This window comes from Zosterops lateralis (assembly GCF_965231275.1).
Source record: "Zosterops lateralis genome assembly, chromosome: 14".
NCBI classification, from domain to species: domain Eukaryota; kingdom Metazoa; phylum Chordata; class Aves; order Passeriformes; family Zosteropidae; genus Zosterops; species Zosterops lateralis.
The window spans coordinates 18628674-18651607 of NC_139774.1; the positions used below are offsets into that span (position 1 = coordinate 18628674).

The 22934-nt window shown below is 47.9% G+C and overlaps 1 protein-coding gene and 1 long non-coding RNA gene across 7 annotated transcripts; both read left to right on the plus strand.

Annotated features, from left to right (window-relative positions):
- The first annotated feature begins 1341 nt into the window (after positions 1-1341).
- On the plus strand, positions 1342-4444 carry EGR1 (early growth response 1). The gene is made up of 2 exons (XM_083871651.1): positions 1342-1611; positions 1916-4444. The coding sequence occupies exons 1-2, from the start codon at positions 1377-1379 to the stop codon at positions 3208-3210; spliced, it is 1530 nt and encodes a 509-aa protein (XP_083727777.1). The 5' UTR covers positions 1342-1376; the 3' UTR covers positions 3211-4444.
- Positions 4445-6343: 1899 nt separating this feature from the next.
- On the plus strand, positions 6344-21489 carry LOC310914925. Of its 6 annotated transcripts, none has more exons than XR_014591121.1 (7): positions 6344-6548; positions 6885-7006; positions 10885-10988; positions 11692-11845; positions 12516-12667; positions 19504-19726; positions 19889-21489. It is a non-coding gene; the product is annotated as an uncharacterized lncRNA (long non-coding RNA). The 6 variants fall into 6 exon arrangements; XR_014591122.1 differs by lacking the exons at positions 19504-19726; positions 19889-21489 and adding exons at positions 13771-13993; positions 14156-15068 and having other exon boundaries at positions 6831-7006; XR_014591123.1 differs by lacking the exons at positions 19504-19726; positions 19889-21489 and adding exons at positions 13755-13993; positions 14156-15068.
- The last annotated feature ends 1445 nt before the right edge of the window (positions 21490-22934 follow it).

Sequence of the window (22934 nt, forward strand, 5' to 3'; positions counted from 1 at the left end):
CGCGCGCCGGGAGCGGGACTGCCCGGGCGGGGCGGGGCGGCGGCCGCGGCGGGCGCTATTTATAGCGGGGAGGCTCCCCGGCCTGCGGAGCGGCTCCTCCGCGGAGCGCGGGTTGCGTCGAGCGGGCGGCCGAGGGTTCCGTGCGGAGCCGGTGCGGGGCGCAGCCGGCGCTTTGCAGGGAGGGCAGGAAAGAGCTGTAGCCGTGTCAGGGGACAAGCTAAGGCCGCGAGAGCAGAGTCCCGAGCGCTGTCACTTTTCATCGCGCTGAAGTCAGTGGTGGCTGTGGCCATGTAGTACCTGGGGCTCTCTGTTTACCAGTGCCTCGTTCTCCGCTAAGTGAAGGAGGCGCACGGAGCCGGGGTCGGTCCCGGTCCGGCGCTACGGGCAGACCTCCGCCACTCTCGTCGGCAGCGGGCGGAGCGGGGCGATCCCGGCGGGCCGCTGGGATCCCGGAGATTGCCTTTTCCGGGAGCGGGCAGCTCCTGTCTTGGGCGCGCTGCCAGCACCCAGAAAACTCCACATGGAGACTGCCCCGGGGCGGCACCGCTGGCCGTCACTGCCGGCGCTCGGCTCCTCCGCAGAGACGGAGGGGAGGCGAGCAGGGCGAGCTGAGCAAACGGGGTGGGGGCGAGGGGGAGTTCTGCCCGCAAAACCACGTCGGTGATCCCGGGTTCTGCCCGGTGCTCCCCGAGGCTCCTGCGCCACCTGCCCGGGCAGCGGCCCCGCTCCTCCCAGCCCGGGCCTTCCGCCTGCTGCTGCTGCCCGGGGGCGGCTCCGCGCCCCCCCAACCCGGGGCCGGAATCGCCATATAAGGAGCAGGAAGAGTCGGCCGGAATCGAGACTTATAAGGTTGTTTCCTAATATGGAAAGTACGGCGGGGGCTTCCGGCGGGCTGGCCGGGACCGGCGGGGGCCGGGGATCCCATCTCCCGGGACCGGCGTTGCTGCGGCGGCGCTGCGGCGGCGCTGCCCCCGGCGGGGGTCAGACTTGCGCCGGGCGTGGGGCCCTCAGCCCGGGGCGGGCGGGGCCCCCCGGCCCGGCTTTCCCCGGTGCCAGGCTCTGACGCCAGGAGGGGTCCTCCGGCCCGCATCCATATAAGGGCTTCCTGCTTTCCATATATGGCCATGTACGTCAGGGCTGGGGCGGGCTGCGGCCGGTGAGACCCGATATATAGAGGCGGTGCCGGGGCGGGCGGGGAGCCGAGCGCTTCCAGCGGGCAGAGCCGGGGGGAGCCCCGGGCGGGGAGCCGAGCGCTTTCAGCGGGCAGCGCCGGGGCGACAGCGGCGCGGGGCGCAGAGCAGGCGACGGCCGCCTCCCCGCAGCCGGGCCCGCGGCGGCAGCGCCATCACCCGTCAGAGTCGGACCCCGGCGCCCTCATGGCCGCGGCCAAGGCAGAGATGCAGCTCCTGCCCCCGCTGCAGATCTCCGACCCCTTTGGCGCCTTCCCGCACTCGCCCCCCGCCATGGACACTCACTATCCCAAGCTGGAGGAGATGATGCTGCTCAGCGGTGGGGGCCCGCAGTTCCTTGCCCCGCCCGGGGCACCCGAGAGCGCGGGCTTCGGCGCCGCCGGGGAGCCCGGAGAGCAGCACTTCGAGCACCTCGCGGCAGGTAAGCGCGCTGACCTCGCCCAGGCGGGCGGGGAGTCCTGGTCTGCAGCGGGGGCAGCGACGCCTGCGGGAATTCCGCGCTGCAGCGTCGCCTCTGTCCCGGCGGCCGCGCGGGGGGATTCTCCTGTGTGCGTCAGCGGCTCCGGACTAGCTGCGGCTGGAGAACTGCCAGCGACTCTGCAATATGTTACGCTCAATTAGTAATTAAACAGAATCTGGGGCTGCGCCGTGAGAGGGATGGCTCGCGAAGCACCGGCAGCAGCTGCAGTGGCTGCTGGAATTAATTGCTATTCCTCTCTTTGCAGACACTTTTCCCGAAATCTCCCTGAACAACGAGAAAACCCTGCCAGAAACCAGCTATCCCAACCAAACGACGCGACTGCCACCGATAACCTACACGGGGCGCTTCTCCTTAGAGCCGGCCCCCAACAGCAGCAACCCCCTATGGCCAGAGCCCCTCTTCAGCCTCGTCAGTGGGCTGGTGGGCATGGCTAATGCACCTCCCACCTCTACGCCTACTTCATCATCACCATCCTCCTCGCAGAGCTCCCCATTGAGCTGTTCTGTCCAAGCCAGCGAGAACAATCCAATTTATTCAGCTGCACCAACGTTTCCCAACTCCAGCTCTGACATTTTCCCTGAATCTCAGACCCAGTCCTTCCCCAACCCCTCTGGAGCCCCCATACAGTATCCGCCTCCAGCTTATCCGACTGCTAAAACCAACTTTCAGGTGCCAATGATCCCGGATTACTTGTTCCCTCAACAACAGGGTGAGCTCAGTCTTGTTCCAGCTGATCAGAAGCCCTTCCCAGCCCTTGAGACCAGAGCACAGCAGCCTTCCCTCACACCACTGTCCACTATTAAGGCATTCGCTACGCAGACTGGCTCCCAAGAGTTGAAGACCCTCAACACTAATTATCAGTCCCAGCTGATCAAGCCCAGCAGGATGAGGAAATACCCAAACCGTCCCAGCAAGACGCCTCCTCATGAGCGTCCCTATGCCTGCCCAGTGGAGTCCTGTGACCGGAGGTTTTCACGATCTGATGAGCTAACGCGGCACATACGCATCCACACGGGACAGAAACCTTTCCAGTGCCGCATCTGCATGCGGAATTTCAGCAGGAGTGACCACTTGACTACACACATCCGCACGCACACAGGAGAGAAGCCATTTGCTTGTGACATTTGTGGCAGAAAGTTTGCCAGAAGTGATGAGAGGAAGAGGCACACTAAAATCCACCTTAGGCAGAAGGACAAGAAAGTGGAAAAGGCAGCTCCAGCCTCAACTGCTTCCCCAATTCCTGCCTATTCATCCTCTGTGACTACATCCTACCCTTCCTCCATTGCCACCACTTATCCCTCCCCAGTGCGCACAGCATATTCTTCTCCTGCTCCCTCTTCCTATCCCTCCCCTGCACACACCACATTCCCATCCCCTTCTATAGCAACCACTTACCCCTCTGGCACTGCCACTTTTCAGACCCAAGTGGCCACCTCCTTCTCATCTCCAGGAGTCACCAACAACTTCAGCTCACAGGTGACCTCAGCACTTTCAGACATGAACTCAGCCTTTTCTCCAAGGACAATTGAGATCTGCTGAGACTACCTTCTGGAACAGGAGAATTCACCTTTTCCATCGGTATTATCAGACACGGAGCCTCCAATTACTCCCACAACACCATACGTTGCAAGGCTATTTAGTTAAAACAACAGCTGCCTGAATCAACTGCTGCTTAAGTTTTCCACCTCTGTTGAATGACTTAATTTGCATGGATTGTGGATATAAGTTCAATATAATTTCCCCCGTAAACAATAGTCTTTTATTAGGAAGAAAGGACTTTTGATTAAGTATCTAGCCGATGTAAATTGTACATGTGCCATGGTTTTGCTTTCCTTTAGGTACTATTGATGTTGAAAAAATCTTTGCATATTCATATTGTATAATTTGGAGTTTGCAGGGCCCTATTTTGTAAGTGTTAATTCTATTTCAGTGACAATGCTATAATGCGTTTCAAACTTCTTTGGGAACAGCACTTACTGTATTTGAGCATGTTGGAGTGATGCTATGTAAATATCACCTGATGAGACTCTCACATGTGGCAGAAGTTTTGTTTTAAAAGTTACAAGTCTTGGTGCCTTTTTGTGAAGCCTTGCTGACGTCATGCGTTTGTGTGAGTGGATGCTTTGCATCTTGCCTTAAAGTGGAAGGGATGTTACTTAAAGAATGTAAGGAAGAGCAGGGAATGGGTGGGGACAGAGTGCGAGAAAGGGCCAGGGGATGGAATGTAAAGGAAAAACAAACAACCAAACCCCAACAACCCCTCCCACACGCCCTCTCCCCCCCACCTCTCAAAGTCTATTTTTGTTACAAAAATGTAAATTTATATATATATTCAGGAGTTGGAATGTTGTAGTTACCTACTGAGTAGGCAGCAATTTTTGTATGTTATGAACATGCAGTTCATTATTTTGTGGTTTATTTTTACTTTGTAATTGTGTTTGTTAAAATGAAAGTGACTGTTTGGCTTCTAAACCCATTGAATGCGCTTTCCTGCCATTGGGATATTTGGTGTACAATACCCTTCAGAAAAAAAATAAATAAAACATCAAATTGTGCAGACTTACATTTTCCTTGAAATTACTACTTAGGAAGACTGCACCTCAGCTTCAAAGTCACATGTACGACTTGTCTCCTGGAAAAAAAATACCATGTTTGAAGAAAGGAGAGGAAATCAATTCTATGTCTAGTTGCTTGCAAAACGGAGGGATGGTGCATTCGTGTCCTTGCATTAAGCGTATCACCAGTTCTTTTGATGTAGCCACACTTACTGTCTTTTGGCTTTTCCAGAGCTAACCTTAGACAGAAAAACAATTCTTCTAATGCTGAAATTAAAGTTGGACAATTGGAATCTCAGCTGTGTTCATAGGTAGTCAGAAATCTTACTAGATGTCAAAATAACAGAGCACTTTCTAGGCTGGAAATACAGTAAGCGCAGCCATAAGGGCTGGCTGATATAAGATAGCACTGGTCAGCTGAGGGCTGCCATAAGTTCCTCCTTGACACAACACAAGGCATATGACTGTGTGGGCTGGATACCCTTTATTACAGGTGTTTCGGTATTTACAGGAGAAAACACTTCCTTTCCTGGTGGCTTGAAATGCATTTCGGGGGTTATGTGACCACTGCAGGCTGAATTCAGAGGAAATTGGATCTGTGAGAGCTGGTGGCACAGGTACAGAAGAGGGTTCTGATGTTTCTCCTTTTGGGTAGGCTCTCTACAAGATACTTACGTTTAAGGTTGTGACTAGCTGGCAGAAACAGGTCTCAATGAATGCACCTAGCATGGTCCAAACTGCCTAGCAATCTCTTCCAGACACGCGTGCCCTACTGCTTACCAAAATTGACTGTACTGGCTAGGAAGGCAAATCTGCTGAAGTCCGAATTCTAGTCCTTCTCCTCAGGTATGAAGACCACCTCTGGCAAACGGTATCAATTCTGAAAGATACCAAAGAGCTTGCCAGTTGGTAAATCCCAGTCTCAGATAGGACTGGGACAAGCTGTCTGGGACAAGCTGTGGGGGAAAGACCTGTGCAGCTTTGTGCTGGCTTGTGCCTGCAGTGCTGGATGTATTTTTGCAAGCTGCTAACGGGGACTTTGCAGCTGAGTTTTTTCGGAAAATGTGCTAACTCTTTTCAACTCGAGGGGCTCTGGCCTCTGTTCAAGGCAGGTTGACTGGCAAGTTGAATATATCGCTTCAGACCACCTGAGCATATAATCCACATTAGAAGTCACAGAATTCCCCTTATGGGAGACAAGACAATGAAGAGTCTCCAAATGTGGTGCTTCAAAGAAGGAGGCAAATAACATTATGTACAGGTAACAGTAAAATTTTTGCCTACATCCGTTTCCCAATGTCAAGAACAAAATAGGAGTTGGAGTCAGGTTATTCTGATTGGTGAGCACTGCTCTGTTCAGATGTATAGAATAGAATAGCTCAGTTGAAAGGGACCCAGGGCCTACAATGAACATCTAGTCCAACTGCTATTAAGGATACATATATTATTACAATGTACAAATGTCTCTTCAATACTCACTATTTTCATGGCCTTTGTACCATAAAACAAAATCAGATTTCAGGGAAAAAAATATGCTTTATGAGAAAACATTGCCCATACATTTTCTGCAAGATCTTTCGTTTGCTGTTGGCCTGAAGACAGGATTTCTGATTCTTAAAAAGTTTGCTTCTAGTCCAATTAGTAGGATGAGTCGGTTTCAAGGCGATTGTTCCCAAGGTAACAGCAGGTGTTGTCACTGGCCAGGAAAACCCTTCCTCCTGTAGGAAGGGCAGCGAATACCACTCGCCTTCACGCTCACGCGCAGAAGACCCATTTGCTCGGAACTAAACCTCGCCTGCTTGCGATTGAGAGCCCAGTTCAAATCTGTCTACTAGCGACATGAACGGCGGCCCGGCTGGGCTGGGAGGATGCCCCCGCCCGGCCCCACAGCCCGCGGCGCCGCGCCAGGGCCGGGAGCGCGCCGGGGCCGGGCCCGGCTGAGCAGAAGCACCGCCCTGCGACGTCCGGAACTTCGCTGACCATATTTGGCATTTCCTACACGCCTTTTATGGCACTTCCGCGACCCAAAAAAGGAGTTTCCTGCTCAGGTGTTCCGGGGCTGCGCCGCGCAGCCGCTGGGTTGCCGCAGCTCGCCCGCCCTCCCGCTCCCCCCGCCTCTCCCCCCCCGCCCCCCGGGGCCCTCACGGGGCCTGCGGGCCGCGCCCTCATGGCTCCCGCCGCTCCGCAGTGGGCCGAGGCTCTCCGTGGGGCTCCCAAAGGCCGCTGGAGCACAGGCCGACCATCAGCACTTCCTCACTGCTGGTTATTGTTCGTTTTCGTTAACAGGGACTGAGTTGCTCTTCATGCACGCCGCCGAAAGAGGTAGGATGCGGTCTAACCTGTGGAGTGCTGCAGAGGCCGGTGACCTTGTCCACCCAGGCGTTTGCTCTGCAGATCGTTTCTGTAAGCGACTGTTCACGTGGGGAAGTCAGGATAGTAGTCCTCGACTAGGTGGCTCTTTTGTTTCCACTAGAGAAAAATGATGGTTCGGTTTTCTTTCCCCTTGGAAATAAGGAGCTAAAAGTAAGTTTGGGCATACTCGGAGCCCAGTATCTGGTGTGGTTCGCCGTGCAGCCTGTTGCATTGTGTCTTCTTGTTTTCTAGAAATGCCACTGGAGGCTTTCTGTAAAGCTGGTAAAATGCAACTAACTGTTGCAGGTACTTCTGTTGTGAGTGCGAGCTGCTCTTACCAAGTAGCTCGTGGGCCCTGACTGGAGAGACGAGACAACACGGAGACACGGAGAAGAGAGAGCTGTAGGCAGAGACTTTGTAGTGAAGAGGTATGTGGATATGGGCCTTTCTTTCCTTTAGGGCCTTCACTCGTACATGTCCGAGTTTTATACATCTAAGACCTCAGGTAGCCCCAAGAAAAATAACTTTGTAGGCTCTAAACTGGTAGCTGGCAGACTGAAGGTGATGTTGAGCTGCGGCAGATGTCCTTAGAAGGGCTGCTTCCAAATATGTGCTCACGGCTAAAGCTGAGTGCAGTGGCTGAAGGCCGGCTCACGAAGTGTGTGTTCTAAACCAAACTATTAACTAGGGGTGACCCCTTCTAAAAGCAAACTGAACTGTTAACTAGGGCTAGCATATTTGTCGACTTTTTGGTGTAAGTGGCTGTTTATTTCAATTTTTTTTTCTGTTTGTGACCCAGTAGACTTCAGAATCCTCAAGAGTTTTTAGTGTAGATAATAGGTTTATGAAAAGGATGTGGTGCTGTGATTGTTGAGCTAAACAGCTCACGTTTTCACCTGTGTACATTAGCTTCATGTAACCCTAATAAGTATTGGTTAAACCTAGAAAAGAGATTGCATGTTTTAAAGTGCACAAAGACTCTAGGATGAAATGTGAGACATAGCTAAAGAACGAGAACTTTAAAAATAGTTAAGCTTTTCTGCTATAATCAAAGATCAGCCTTGACTGCTAGCGTAATGATTTATGGTCTTGAATGAAACTCTCTTGTAAATAGCTGAGGCTGATGCTTATACATAATCTCTAATACTTTCCAGGCTTCAGTTTGTGATAATTTTTTGGCACTGTCATAACAGAAATGATCGTTACACAGAAGTATTTTCAATGTGCATATTTCACTTCCATAAAGACAAAAAGCATTATCAAAGTACATTTTTGAGCCCTTTTTAAAGAAGCATATAGGCGTGTCTTTTTCTTTTGTGAGCTTTTCATACCCCATTTTTACATCTCCAAACACAAATGATGCTAGCAGCAAATGTTGACAGTTGAAAAGTCTGCTATTCGTGTTCTCTGTTAGGTTGACCTGAGTAATATGACATGACTAATGTTATCCCAGCTACTGTGATAATGGGTTTCTCCTCTAGCAGTACAACTGTTGATCAGTAAGAGATGTGCAAACATCGGAGTTAAAGAGATGGGGAGAAAAAAGGCACAGAATGCTTTCATCCTTTTGGTAAGATGTAGTTAAAACTTTAGCTGAGTTTTACTTTTTATGAGCATAAAGACTGAGCATTACTTTTTATGTCAGTGGTTGTTTTTCAGTCTGACAAGATTAGTTGGGCATGGCTTTAGAAGCTCATGAAAACATTTTATATAATGAATATCTAAAATCTGTTTATCCTGACTGTTGCACTTGTGTGACTGCACCAGTGTGTGCAGCTCTCAGGTTATCTACCAGAATGTGCCCGGCTACGTAGTGAGTCACTGAACTGCCTGGTGCATTCTGACATGCGACATCCTGTGAGCTTAGTGTGTGAACTGGAGCTGTGTGTCCAGGTTTGCCTGCATTCACAGGAATTCTAGTCATAGCAACTTGGGGAACCCTTGAAATACTTTTAAACACACCTTAGTAAAATCTGAACATTAGTCAAAGAAGTGTGATTAAGCTATGGAGTGGATGAGTTTGCTTTTACTGTTTTTAATACTTTTTACTATATTTTTCTTTGGAATTCTTTAAAGGACACTGGAGTGTAAGGAAATGAAAGGATAGGCTCGATTGAGCGACTTACTACCAATTTCTTTGAACAAAATGTCAACAGTGGTTCTTAGAATATTGTCTAAAAGGTTTCTTCCTAATTAGCCAGAGAACTGGAGTTGGAAATAGGACACAAAGCTGAAGGAAATGTACAGCAGCAGCAACATTTTATTCTGAAGATACTTGTGGTTAAAGCTCTCGGACATGATTCTTAGGTTCTGTTTGTGGAAATAAGCTTGAGAATTATACAAAGCTCCAGATGCATTCAAATGAACTGGAACACATCTGTGAGGCATTGAATTTAATGGCAGAAGGTATCTATACATCTCAGGTTTTTCCTAAGGAGGAGGTCTTTTGTGTACAAAACAAGCCACCTGAGGTGTTTTGACTGTGGTTGTAATCTGCCACAGATCTCTAGGGTCATAAAACAAAGACATGATCTTTTTTAAAAAGCATGCATACATTAAAATACAGTAGTTAATAAGCAAGGAAGCATTGATGGTGTTTGTGAAAGGAGTCATCATAGTCAAAAGGAGTTCATTCTCTGGTCCATTGTCCAAGACAACCCTGGAATATTTTTCTAGTGATTGTAACCTGTGGCTGATAAATTTCATGGGCCAGAGGTCATGGCTTTGCACATTTCATCTATGGTTGTCCAAGTGATTTTGTAACCTATATTAAGTTTTAGCATTCACAATATCTGATGGAAAAGAGAATTTTACAATGTCCAGGTGCTGTATAAAGAGAGAGATGTGTGTTTAAACCTGGTACTTCCTTATGTCATCTGATACCTCTTAGGACTTCTATTACAGAAAATTATGAATAATACCATTTCCATGATCACTGCTGAACTTTGTCATGATTTTCCCAATTTGCTTTCTGGTTGAAAAGCAAAGTCTGTTTTGTATGGCAGCTGATCTGTATCTCATTTCATACATGCATATCTTCTAGTACTTTTTCATACTGTTACCTCATTTTAGAGAGGTAGAGATCTGCATTGGACACCATATTCAAGATGGAGGAGCAATGTGGACTAATTGTAATGTCATTCCGTGCCCCCTCTCCCCCCAATCTATGTTTTCTGTTGTTTTTCAATATTTCCAAGTCTTCCATCTGACTTTTGAGCAATGAGCTTTTAAACCTATTAATTATCAAGATCCCGTTTTGGTCGTAACAGTTCTCTGTTATGGCAATGTATAGTGTTCAGTATTCAAAGTTTAACATTCAAACTTTGAGTCCATCTCTTGTGCGCCTTTGGTTTTTATTTTGTGCGTTATTCACGTTGATATGCGTCAGCAGCTTTACTGTTTGTTCCCACAATATTGTTAGCCCCTGCAGCAAAAAACATGTCAGCTGTCAAACATGGAGGTGTTATCAAATGGGAGTGATAGTTCCCAAGCCAAATCAATCTCCTGCCTTGTGAAGCTCAGAAATGTGGGGAGAGCCCAACTAATGTAGGGCTTGGACTGGCAGATAAAACTGCTGGCGAGTGGTAGGGGAAAACATCGTAATAGGGTGCCTCAGTTTGTACAGGAATCATGCAAAAATTGTCCCAAAAAATAGGGATCAAATGGGATTTACATGTTCCTTGGACACCACAATTTAGTGGGAAGGTTGAGAGAAGGAAACAAGGCCAAAAAAGGCAAATGAGCCAAATCTGCCAAAAACCTCCAATGGCCGCATTGTCTGGCATTGCTGAGGAATTTAGCCAAGCTCCAAGCAAAAAATGTGTCCATATGGAATCCTTTGTGGGAGACCATATCTGACTGTGACTCTTCCTGGTAAAAGCCATGGGATAAGTTATCTCAGTTTCAGAGAATGTCATTTCCTTGGGAAAGAACACTTTGGTCATTCCATAACTTTGTTTGAGCCTCACCAGTAACCTGGGATATCCAAGTCCATCATCCCCAGCAGGGAGACTGGGAGTACATCCAGACATGAAGAATTTCTGGGAGGGCCACAGAGAAGAAAGAAGACTATATTATATATTGTATATATGTTATAACCCGTCCTGTCAGCCACTCCCGTTTGATCACGGTGCATTTGTCCTCTTGGATTCAACCTCAGCAGCACTAATTGCTGGGAATTAAGCAGCCTTTGGGACTTCTTTTCTGTGAAACCTCTCCATCCTTCCCTTCAATCTCGTGCCAGAGGAATATTCCAAAACTCCATTTTTTCCCCTCTCCCCTTCATTTGCCTCCTCTTTTCCTGCAGGCTTTGGACTATCCAAACTCAGATGTGGATTAGGCAGAGCACCCCAGAAGCTCAGCTCAAGGTGGGATTGGAGCAGTATTGGAACCACTATGGATTCTCCCAAGGTTTGGTGTGAGGAGCTGCATTTTGGGAGGGGTTGGGATCTTGTGCCATTATGTTTGGGTTTTTTTTCTTGTTTTGCTTTTTGGGACACCTCAGAGAAAAAGCTGGAAAACAGAAACTGAAGGGGATTCCCAAATTCCTTTCCAGACCTTCAGAGGAGGCACAAATCCATGTGGAGTTGAGGAAAGAGGAAACTGGGAATAATTGAGGCTCAGCACTCTGCACTTCATTCTTTTTATGTATTTGAAAGTGCAGGAAATGCCAAATCCCAAAGGAATTCTGTCTGTAACATCAAGTGCAGCCTCTACCTCAAAGCTTTCATAGCGGGGTTTTCCCAAGGGTAACACCAGATGTGACATGGAAAAGCTTGACTCCACAGCTTTTGGAAAAGTTTAGCAGCCAAACAATATCAAATTTCAATCAGATTTATATCAAATGTGATGTTCAAATCTGAGACTGCTCAGTTCCCTGGGTATGAAATTCCTTGAACTAGCCAAGCTGAGCTGTTTTTGAGAATTCCAAGCATTGTGTCCTTATGATTCTTAATACAATATTTAAATAACAATTATTGAGACAATATCAAGCGGACTTTTTAGAGTGACAAAAATGTTTTTTTCACCCGGAAGTGTGTTGGGATGATCAATACAAGACTCCTTAAGTCAGAATTAATTGGTGTTCCTTCTTTTCCCTGTTTTTTCCTTCTAGATTGTGGATAGTTGGGGCAAGTATTTGGGATAAAGAACTGAAAAGCACGGGGGAAGCTCCACATTCCTGAGGGAGTGCTTTGGGCATGTGCAGCTTCTGAAGCGCACCAATAATCCCAACTCCCCCAGAAACCTTCCAAAGCTGGCAGGGACAGGTAAGAAAATTCCAAGAGTGGTGGGAAGTGCTTTATCCCAGGACTGGACAGCACTGGGATTGGAATGACTTCAGAGTTCCATTTTAAATGCTCAAATTAATATATTTTAATTATATTTAGATACAGTTGAACATAGATAATTGCAGTGCTATTTAATAAATAGTGGTATTTATATGTGGTTTTTATTCAATATTACGTTCTTTGGTGGTATATAGACCCATTATGGTGGATTAGGACTTGCACAAATGTGAAGATAGAAGATTCTGGCCATAGGACTTTCAGGCATCCATCTTTGCAGTTCTTGGAATGAGTCGTCCCGTTAGCATCTTCTTCCTGTAGGGTTCTCTGAGCCTCATTGGCTTGCCATGGGTCTTACCTCGGTCATCTCATTCAGAGTTCTCTTGGTCCTCATGGTCATTCTTCTGAATTTTGTGTCCCTGTTGTGTCCCCTCATTTGTCATGTCCGGTGTCACAGGTGTGTGTTTGTCCCGGAGCTGCCCTGCCCTGCTCCATAGCTGGGTGTAGGGGTAATAGGACAAGTCCCGGGGACTTAAAATTTGTCATGTGGGGTGTAGTTGGACTCTAGATGGTATCTGTAGATTGACACGAGATGTCTGGACCTGTTAAGTTATACTGCACCACTTTGACTTTTGTCCTAACTTTCTTTCAGATGCAGATAGATTAAATCTGTGGCAGAGCACCCTGTACTGGTGGAGGGGATTCCCCCGAGCTGGTCAGTCCCCACCGTTCAAGATGAGAGTCACATATTTCACATTTATTGGCACTCCAGTGCACCCCACCAACATGAATGGCTTCAAACAAGTGAGTCCCTTGCTAACCCCCCCTGGGGAGCAGCTGGAGCCTCCTCCGGGCTGGGCTGAGGGAGTAACACTTGGGGCTGACACAGCTCCACACTGAGGGTACTTGGGAAAATGCTTAGCTTTGTGGGGTTTTGTTTGAGCTTTCTACAAGTTTTTAATCATCAACTTGGTAAAAATAAATGGTAATGACCGAAAACATGTAGGGCTGGCAAGTTATACACACCAAAGACAACTTTTTTTTTTTTAAATAGCTGTGAGAATTGTATCTTGATTTTCAGACTCTCTTTTTTGGCCAACTTTATTGTAAAAAATCTTATTGTAAAGTAAGCTGCTTCAATAATGAATTTATTGTACAAATACCCTCTAATATCATAAGGTTAAAGCACTAACATCAACATGGCACCTCCATAATTTTTAGCAGCAAAACTTGATCTTTACTAAACTTAAAACTTCATTTTTCTGCTGCTAATAAGTTAATAAAGGTGTTTATCAGCTTTTACTGCCCTTCACTGATACTCAAGGTCGTTAAAAAATTGCTCTACTGCTCTAAAATAAATACAGATTTTAGACCTCCCTCATTCTCTCCAGACTAGAAATATGTGAATTGATTTTTAATCTTCTTTTTTTTTTGTTCCTGTGGGTTTTAAGCTGCATGGAGAAGGTGTCTGTGGACACGGCACCCAGGGAATGGTGCTGGGGAGGGCAGGATGGAAAGGAACTGCTCAGAAATCCAGGAGCAGCAGTGGATTGGGAGCTGGTGATCCTGCCTCAGTCACACTCTCCTGGACAGTCTCTCCAATGATAATATTCCTATTTTCCCTCCTGAACGTGGAGTCAGAGGAGAAGAGAAGTTCTTCACATTGGCAGAAAGGGGAACACCAGGGAAAATCTGCTGTTTGTGTCCTCAGAGAGCAGTGGGGAGAGCCTGAGAGAAACACTGGCTGGCTATGGGATAGTTGTGTCCCCTCTGGAATAAATTCCTGTGTCTCCTCAGAGCTGCTGGTTTGCAGTAGAGTTTGGGCACCTTTTGCTGCAGATTTGGTTCTTAATAACTGGAAATCCATGGATTGCTGGGTGATTTCCATAAGTTCTCCTATTTTGTAGGAGCTTCAGGGTGAGGTCAGTATTCTGAGGGAGGCCCTGGCAAAGATACCGAGGGCAAGGAACACGGAGCATCCGGGGGCTTCTCCCACCTGAGTTTCTCCTGGAGCGTGCTGCGTGTCACGCTGGATGTTTAACCTGGCTTTGGGGTGTTCTCCTGCAGTCCCAGCTCTAACTGCTGCCCCTGAGCCGAGGCCTTGCTGTGTCCCAGCACTAAACCCGGCAGGTGGGTCCTGCTTTTCCAGCCCTTTAATCCCTCGGGCAATCCCAGATTCCCGGAGCTCCCCTGGGCCCAGCCTGGACTCGCTCCCTGGGAGCTGCACTTCAGTCTGCCTGAACCAAGGACCTCCTGTTTGAAACTTTATTCCTGCTGTTTTTCCTCTTGCAGGTATTTGGCAAAAAAGGAGAGAGCGAGTAGGAAGTGGAGCCACTGGAAGGACTTTTCTCTCTGACTCCTGCATAATTGCTTGACCATAATCAGAGACTGGTTTCCTGCCCTTTCCAATAAATTGTTGCTTTCAGCTGGAATGTGTTCCTGGTGTCATGCTCCTCCTCCATGGATTTGTAAATAGAATTTGACTTTTGCCGAGTGGAATTTTGTTATTCCAGCAGTTGTAGCTCTTTTTTTCTGCTGGAACTTCCCAATTCTGCTGACAGTTTCAGCTGTCAAATAGAAATAAGACTGGAGGTTTTTTTGAATGTTACTCCCTCAAATGCAGATACTTCTTGGATCGGAGTACATAGACCTGTTGAATTCCCACTTCCCCTCAAAATTAGAGCAGAGGCAGCAGATTTGAAATCATCATTCCATGAACTTCCACCACCTTCCTGACTGTTCCAAAAGTTTTCCATGTTAGAAATTCCTGAGCTTGTTTTGCAGGCTAGCTGGGATTTAGATATTATTCCTTCCTTTTATTTGATGATTTTCCTCTCTCTGATTTTAGTGAGGGAATATTTATTTTTTCCTATTTTCCATCCTAATTGGAATTTTGCTGCTTCTTAGGGGTCTTTTCCAAGGAAATTTACCAAATTAATGTTGGTAAATCAGGAGTTGTTCAGCACCATATCCACAGAATTCTGGGAATTCCCAGGAAAACTTGCTAAGTTTTAATTGCCATGATTCATCTCTTTGTAAAGTTCAATTCACTGCATTGTTAATTACATAAATCCCATTAAAACTTAAATCTCGGCCTAGTTGCTGTTCCTTGGACACAATGGGGTGGTTCTTTCCTGCCTTGGCACATGTGGATGTTCATCCAAAGTGAGCTTCCCAATAAAACAGAATTTATTTGCATGCAAAACTGAGAATTTTCTAGAAAACCTTATTTTCTGAGAGGTTTTCGCGATCGCTGCACAATTGAGGAAACTCCTGGAGCCGTTTTAAGCAGTGGCATGAGGGGAGAGCTGTGTTTATTTAATTTTGTCTCTTATTTTACTTATTGTTTATTTTATTTTTTACTTTTTGATTTTTGTATTTTTTATGTTAAATATTGTATTGTGGTTAATGTTTTCATAGGGTGTTTTTGTTTTGTATTTTTTTAAAATGTCTTTGGTTTATTTCTTTTATTTTTATACTTTTATTCTATTATTTATTTTTTAATTTTTATTTTTCTTTAGTACTCTTTAAAATCTTAATTATTCTTTTTTTAAAATTTATGGGTGTTCTGGTTTTTACATTTGTTATTTTTATTTTTAATTTTTTAATTATATTTTTTATTTTAGATTTTATTTCGTTCATTTGTTTTTTTACTTTTTTATAACTTTTGAGTTTTATTTTCTTTTTAAATTTTTATTTTGTCTTATTTTATTTTATTTTTTTTTTTTTTTTTTTTTTTTTTTTTTTTGTTCCTTACTCTTTTTTCCCCTGTGTGAAAGTTTGGCTGTCAGCAAGAAAGAAGTTGAAAAATGATCTCCATGTACATTGGATGTCTGGATAGAATTGAGAGTGCAGTTAGCAAAAACCTCTGTATTTTATGCTGAATTAAACCTGAATGGAGAAAGCTGTCAACACCGTGGTGTCTTTTTTTTTTTCCTTTTGATCCCTTAACAGGTCTCATTCTCCCCATGCACAGTATTGCCAGGAGTAACTCGATGTCGAGGTGTATTTCAGAGGTAGCAATAAAACTATGTAGACATTTTATTTTGTAGCTCTCTCAACCTCCTTGTTTGTTAGCCAAGAAATACAACACAAAGGAAACAAAAAAAACCCCAAAACAAACCCCCCCCCAAACAACCTACCCTCACCAAAAGCACACAGAAAGAGAAAATACGCCCATATTATTTTAATAAAGATTAAATATTTACTCCTCCTAGAAAAGCAGGGTCCTTCAATTCTAATTAACTGTGGTTCTGATGTGCTAGGTTAATGAATTCATATAGTTTAAAATATTGTTTAAAATATCAAAAATTAAACACGAATTGAAAAAAAGTACAAATACAAAACAATAAGAAAAATATAAGTAACAAAAAGAGAACTATAAAATATGAAAAATAATATCAATAGATACCCTATGTATTATTACATGTTCCATATATTACAATATGTAAAATATACCTAATATAATGTACATGATCTAATAGATAAAATGTAATGATTAATAAAAATATCAAACTAAGAAACAGAAGAAATATTGAAATATAGCCTAAACTGAAGGCTTTTTTGGATTCGGTTTGGTTGATGGCAGGGTTCTCGTCGTTGTTGTGGTTGGGGGTCTTTTGGGGCCTTTATTTTCGAGGCTGTTTGGAAGGGGAATTTTGGCCGCGTTCTTCTTTGCCGGTGCGCGGGGCACGTAGCAGTGCGGCCGTGCTGCCACCGTGTGGACACAGAGCGGTACTGCATTTCCCCTGCCTGGCACCGGGCTGTGATCTGTGAGGCAATGCTGCCATCCTGTGGATAAATTTCGGTACTGCAGCGCTCCCCCAGGCTGTGATCTGTAAGGCAATGCTGCCATCCTGTGGATAAATTTTGGTACTGCAGCTCTCCCCCGTGCCCGTAGCAGCCCCGGGCTGTGAACTGTAAGGCAATGCTGCCATCTCGTGGATAAAAAGCGGTACTGCAGTTCTCCGCCGTAGCAGCCCCGGGCTGTGAGCTCACGGGCAGTGCTGCTGCCCGAGGACCGAAAGATCACGGCCAAAAAAAGGGGGAAAAAAAATGAGGGGACCCAGGGCACGTGGCAGCCGGGTGCCTGCGCGCGACCCGGACCACGGAGCCGCCCAGGAGCGATTTTTCCGCGGCGTACGCAGGTGAGCGGGCACGGGATGGGGGCCGAGCGGCGCCACGACAGTGTTCGGGCAGGCGATATGGTCAGGCGCCTGTGCGAGCAGCCGAGGGGGACATTTGGGGGGGATGCCACAACCAAGATGGCGGCACGGCTTGGGGCGCTTGACCTTCTAAAGATGGCGGCCAAAAAGGCGGGAAAAAGAGAAGACCCCATGTGTGTTTATCTGGATGCCTGCATAAAAATCCCGACCACAGCGCCACCCGGGCCAATTTTCCCTGGTGTTTCCAGGTGTAGGGACACGGGCTGTGGGTTCAGCCGTGCCGCGGCCGGATTCAGGTTGGTGGATTTAGTCCGGCGCCTGTGTTAGACACCTATAGGGTCCTTAAGTTTGCCACAACCAAGATGGCGGCTCGGCTCGCTGCTCTTGACCTTCTAAAGATGGCGGTGGGGAGGGGCGAAAGTGACGTAATGCTCTCTGCCACCAAAAAAGGCGAGGTGTGACGAAAATGACCGAGAGTTGCCGAACAGCCGAAAAGAGCCGACTGCTGACGGAAATCACCGAGTGTAGCCGAACAGCCGAGAATAGCCGACGGCTGACGGAAATGACCGAGTTTCCCCGAACAGCCGAGAATACCCGACTACTGACGGAAATCGCCGGGTTTCCCCGAACAGCCGAACCCAGCCGAATTTCCCCGAACAGCCGAACACGTCTGACTTTCCCCGAACGTCGCCCCCCTCAGCCGAACCGAACGAGCCGCGCCCAGCCGAGCCGGGGGCAGTTCCGGGCCGGCCCCGGCCGGTGTCCGCCCTCACTGCCGCTTCCTCGGCGGGCCATTCAAGGCGGTGTCGGGGCCGCTGCCGATCCCCCGGCGGGCGGGCGGGCGGGACACGCTGGCGCTGTGCCCGGAGCTGGAGCACTCGCTGTCGGCGCTGGAGCCGAGCCGGGGTTCCCGGGGAAGGCGGCAGGAGAAACCGGTAAAACGCCCGGATTGCTCGTGTGGCCCCGGGAGCCCCCGGAGCATTGATTTGTGGGGGTCTGTGCCAGCCGCTTATGCCCAATGGAGAGGGATTTCTCACAAGGACACGCAGTGATGGACAAGGGGAACGGCTTCATCAGGATGAAGGGAGGCTGAAACGACGCGGAAAGAACTCCACAACTAATCCGAGTTGTTAGAGCGGTTTGTATTTATTGACGTGGGGAATAATTTTATCAAAGACACGCATACCCCCCCAGGGGATTTGCCCCCTTTCTTATTTTCTGAGGTTTTACATATTCATGATATCTTACAGACTTTCTTCATACGTATTTATTTTTTGATCTTGCTTATTTTCCTTTGATATGGTAATTACTTTATGCTTTTCTGGGCACGCTCAGTGGTTAGTGGTGGTGGTCTCCAGGCCGTGGTGGGGGTCACTTTTTATTAATTTTTTCACCTTTATCTTTCTCATGTGTGCTTTGGCTTTTTTGGCACAATTTTAAGAGAACATATTGTTTTAGAGTCTGTGTTCATTTCTTTACTTGTGCTCTTAATGCTGTTATTCTGTTGTTTAGGTTAGTTCTTCTAGTTCATTTTCTGATTGTGCTGAAGGTTTCATATTTGTAATGTTGAAATATATGCAAAAAAGTAATAAGCACAGTATTACTAAATGCTATCTTATATATTTTAAAATACTACTTGGAATATATTCTATTATACTGTATATGCTCTTTAATTTACTATAAAGGATTAGTTGTGATTTTTCAGTTTATGCCTCAGAGGCCAGTTTAGATTAAATATCATGAAGGAATTGTTCCCAGTGAGGGCGGCGGGGCCCTGGCACAGGTTCCCCAGAGAAGCTGTGGCTGCCCCTGGATCTGGTGGAAGGTGTCCGTGCCCTGGGTGAGGCTGGAATGGGATGAGCTTTCCCTTCCACAATTCAGTGGTTCTGGTGGTCTTGCTGAGGTCAGTCAGCCTGAGGAGCTGTTGCAATTTCAGGCTGGAAGTTGAGTGCTTGTAATTTACACAGTGTAAAACAAGAATGAGTGCTTAAAAAAATTCTACTGCATGATTTTTTTAATATAAAAAGCAGGGGGAGAGGTGCTTCCTTTTATTTTCTTCTGATTAAATTGTATTTCTCACTTACAGCACCGTAGAAACCCTGTTCTGCTCTGGCTGCTGAAGGACACTGCAGCATCTCCAGGTGCACCTGAAGGGATCTCGACACCAAGAGAGATTTGCTCTGTTTCCACATTGACTCTGTTGAAAGGTGAACACAGAATGTCCATGGGTCACCCTGCCAGCTCCACTTGGCTCAGCAGGCATCGCAGGGAGGGCGCTCCTGTCATCTCTCTGGTGAGTCTGGAGGTGGGTTTTTCTGCTGCTCTGGGGCTGTGCTGGGACCCCTCAAATTCCAGTCAGAGGTGCTGGGCACTGCTGGGCCTTGGGGACACCACTGAGAGGCGGCTGCTTTGGTTCTTAATACCTGGAAATCCATGGATTGCTGGGTGATTCCCATAAGTTCTCCTATTTTGTAGGAGCTGCAGGGTGAGGTCAGCATTCTGAGGGAGGCCCTGGCAAAGATACCGAGGGCAAGGAACACGGAGCATGCGGGGGCTTCTCCCACCTGAGTTTCTCCTGGAGCGTGCTGCATGTCACGCAGGATGTTTAACCCGGCTTTGGGGTGTTCTCCTGCAGTCCCAGCTCCAACTGTTGCCCCTGAGCCGAGGCCTTGCTGTGTCCCAGCACTAAACCCGGCAGGTGGGTCCTGCTTTTCCAGCCCTTTAATCCCACGGGCAATCCCAGATTCCCAGAGCTCCCCTGGGCACAGCCTGGACTCGCTCCCTGGGAGCTGCACTTCAGTCTGCCTGAACCAAGGACCTCCTGTTTGAAACTTTATTCCTGCTGTTTTTCCTCTTGCAGGTATTTGGCAAAAAAGGAGAGAGCGAGTAGGAAGTGGAGCCACTGGAAGGCCTTATCCCAGTCCAAGGTTCCCACTTTTCTCTCTGACTCCTGGAAAAACGCCTGATCAGAACCAGAGACTGTCCATTTGATTTCCTGCCCTTTACAGTAAATCGTTGCTTTCAGCTGGTTTGTGTTCCTGGTGTCATCCTCCTCCTCCATGGATTTGTAAATAGAATTCCTGACTTTTGCTGAGTTGAATTTTGTTATTCCAGGAATTGTGGCTCTTTGGTTCCATTGAAACTTCCCAACTCTGCTGGGAGTTTCATCTGTCAAATACAAGTAATATTGGAGTTTCTTTGGATTGTTACTCCCACAAACTAGAGATCATTCTGGAATAGGAGTAAATAGGCATGTTTAACTCCCTCTTCCCTGGAAAGTCAGAGCAGAGGAAGCAGGTTTGAAATCATCATTCCATAGACTTCCACAGACTTCCTGGCTGTTCCAAAAGTTTTCCATGTTAGAAATTCCTGAGCTCGTTTTCTAGGCAAGCTGGGAGTTAGATATTATTCCTTCCTTTTATTTGATGTTTTTCCTCTCTCTGATTTTAGTGAGGGAATATTTATTTTTTCCTATTTTCCATCCTAATTGGAATTTTGCTGCTTCTTAGGGGTCTTTTCCAAGGAAATTTACCAAATTAATGTTGGTAAATCAGGAGTTGTTCAGCACCATATCCACAGAATTCTGGGAATTCCCAGGAAAACTTGTAAAGTGTTTAATTGCCTCGATTCATCTTGTTTTCAAGTTCAACTGAGTGTGTTTTTAATTACATAAGTCCCATTAAAACTTAAATCCCGGCCTAGTTGCTGTTCCTTGGACACAAGGGGGTGGTTCTTTCCTGCCTTGGCACATGTGGATGTTCATCCCAAGTGAGCTTCCTGCTAAAACAGAATTTGTTTCCAAGCAAAACTGGGAATTGTCTAGAAAACCTTATTTTCTGGGAGGCACTGGGTTTGTTTACCCTATCCCTGCCTAATCAAGAAAACTCCTGGGGCCTGTGTTAGGAAGTGGCATGAGGGGAGGGCTGTGTTTATTTAATTTCGTAATTTTTTTTACTTATTGTTTATTTTATTTTTTACTTTTTGATTTTTGTGTTTTATGTTAAATATTGTATTGTGGTTAATGTTTTAATTTTTTTTGTTTTGTCTTTTTAAAATGCTTTTGGTTTATTTCTTTAATTTTTATATTTTTAGTCTATTATTTATTTTTAAATTTTTCAAATTTCTCTTTATTACTATTTAAAATCTTAATGACTTTTATTTTTTTTTAAATTTATGGATATTATTTCAGTTTTTACATTCATGTTATTTATTTTGTATTTTTAAATTTTTAAACTATATTTTAAATTTATTTTAGATTTTATTTCTTTTCTTATTTTACTTTTTTATTAACTTTTGAGGGTTTTTTTAAATTTTTATTTTGTTTTATTTTATTTTATAATATTTTTTTTCATGTTTTCATTGTTCCTTTTTTTTTTCCTTACTCTTTTTTCCCCCGAGTATGTGGAAGTTTGGTCCCGCCCCCATCCCGGGCAGGGCAGGGCGTGGGGCGGAGCCGGGGGGGGGCGGAGCCGGGGGGGGGGGCGGAGCCGGGGGGGGGGGCGGAGCCGGGGGGGCGGAGCCGGGGGGCGGAGCCGGGGGGGCGGAGCGGGGGGGCGGAGCCGGGGGGGCGGAGCCGGGGGGGGCGGAGCCGGGGAGGGGCGGAGCCGGGGGGGGGCGGAGCCGGGGGGGGGCGGAGCCGGGGGGGGGCGGAGCCGGGGGGGGGCGGAGCCGGGGGGGGGCGGAGCCGGGGGGCGGAGCCGGGGGGCGGAGCCGGGGGGCGGAGCCGGGGGGCGGAGCCGGGGGGCGGAGCCGGGGGGCGGAGCCGGGGGGCGGAGCCGGGGGGCGGAGCCGGGGGGCGGAGCCGGGGGGCGGAGCCGGGGGGCGGAGCCGGGGGGCGGAGCCGGGGGGCGGAGCCGGGGGGCGGAGCCGGGGGCGGAGCCGGGGGCGGAGCCGGGGGCGGAGCCGGGGGCGGAGCCGGGGGCGGAGCCGGGGGCGGAGCCGGGGGCGGAGCCGGGGGCGGAGCCGGGGGCGGAGCCGGGGGCGGAGCCGGGGGCGGAGCCGGGGGCGGAGCCGGGGGCGGAGCCGGGGGCGGAGCCGGGGGCGGAGCCGGGGGCGGAGCCGGGGGCGGAGCCGGGGGCGGAGCCGGGGGCGGAGCCGGGGGCGGAGCCGGGGGCGGAGCCGGGGGCGGAGCCGGGGGCGGAGCCGGGGGCGGAGCCGGGGGCGGAGCCGGGCAGTTCACGGGGCAGGCCGGGGTTCTCGGTGTTTGGGTTTTGTCTGGGCTTGTCAGCCAAGTCATAAACAAGCCAACTCGGCTCCTGAACTCTCCAATGAATGTTTGAAACGCTTCCACAGAAGGACACGTTAAGAGTGATTCCAAAGGAATATTTGTAAATGAAGGGTAACGATTTCTGGGGAATTTCCTTCGGAATTATGAACCTCAGGCATATGGACTTTCGGGGGTGGAATCCCAGTTCCAGCCTCGGGCACCTGCAGGAGAAGAGGGGTCCTTATCCACAGCAAGGGAAGCCTGGTGCCCCATCGTGTCAGCTGCAGACAATGAACCGTCCCGGGAATGAACAGCAAGTCCCCTCTGTCCTCACCCTCGGAGTGGCAGCAGCTGCAGGTGAGAGATGCCACAGGATGGGGAGGGGAGAGAGCAGCCCCAGGTGGAGCTGGGAACAGTGAGGGAGGACAGAGCAGCACAGGTGGAGCTGTGATGGATAATGAGGGGGCGGTTCCAGCCAGGGGAAATTTAAAAGGGGAGCCTCAGCTGAATTCGGTATCAAGCTGTGAGGAGTGAGAAATTTGTATTTAGGTTGTGGCTCTGCTTCATGAAGAGACTGCAGGAGCACTTGGATTTGGGGTTTTACTTCAGGAAGCGACGAGGGACAAACTTCTATACTAAAGAGATAAGCCAGTTTGGGTTTATTGGGGGGACTTTTTACCTTTTTAGCTTCGTCTCACCA

Coding starts and splice junctions, on each gene's coding strand:
- EGR1 (XM_083871651.1), top strand. CDS start 1,377: ATGGCCGCGGCCAAGGCAGAGATGCAGCTCCTGCCCCCGCTGCAGATC. Junction 1,612..1,915: donor CTTCGAGCACCTCGCGGCAG/GTAAGCGCGCTG, acceptor CTCTCTTTGCAG/ACACTTTTCCCGAAATCTCC.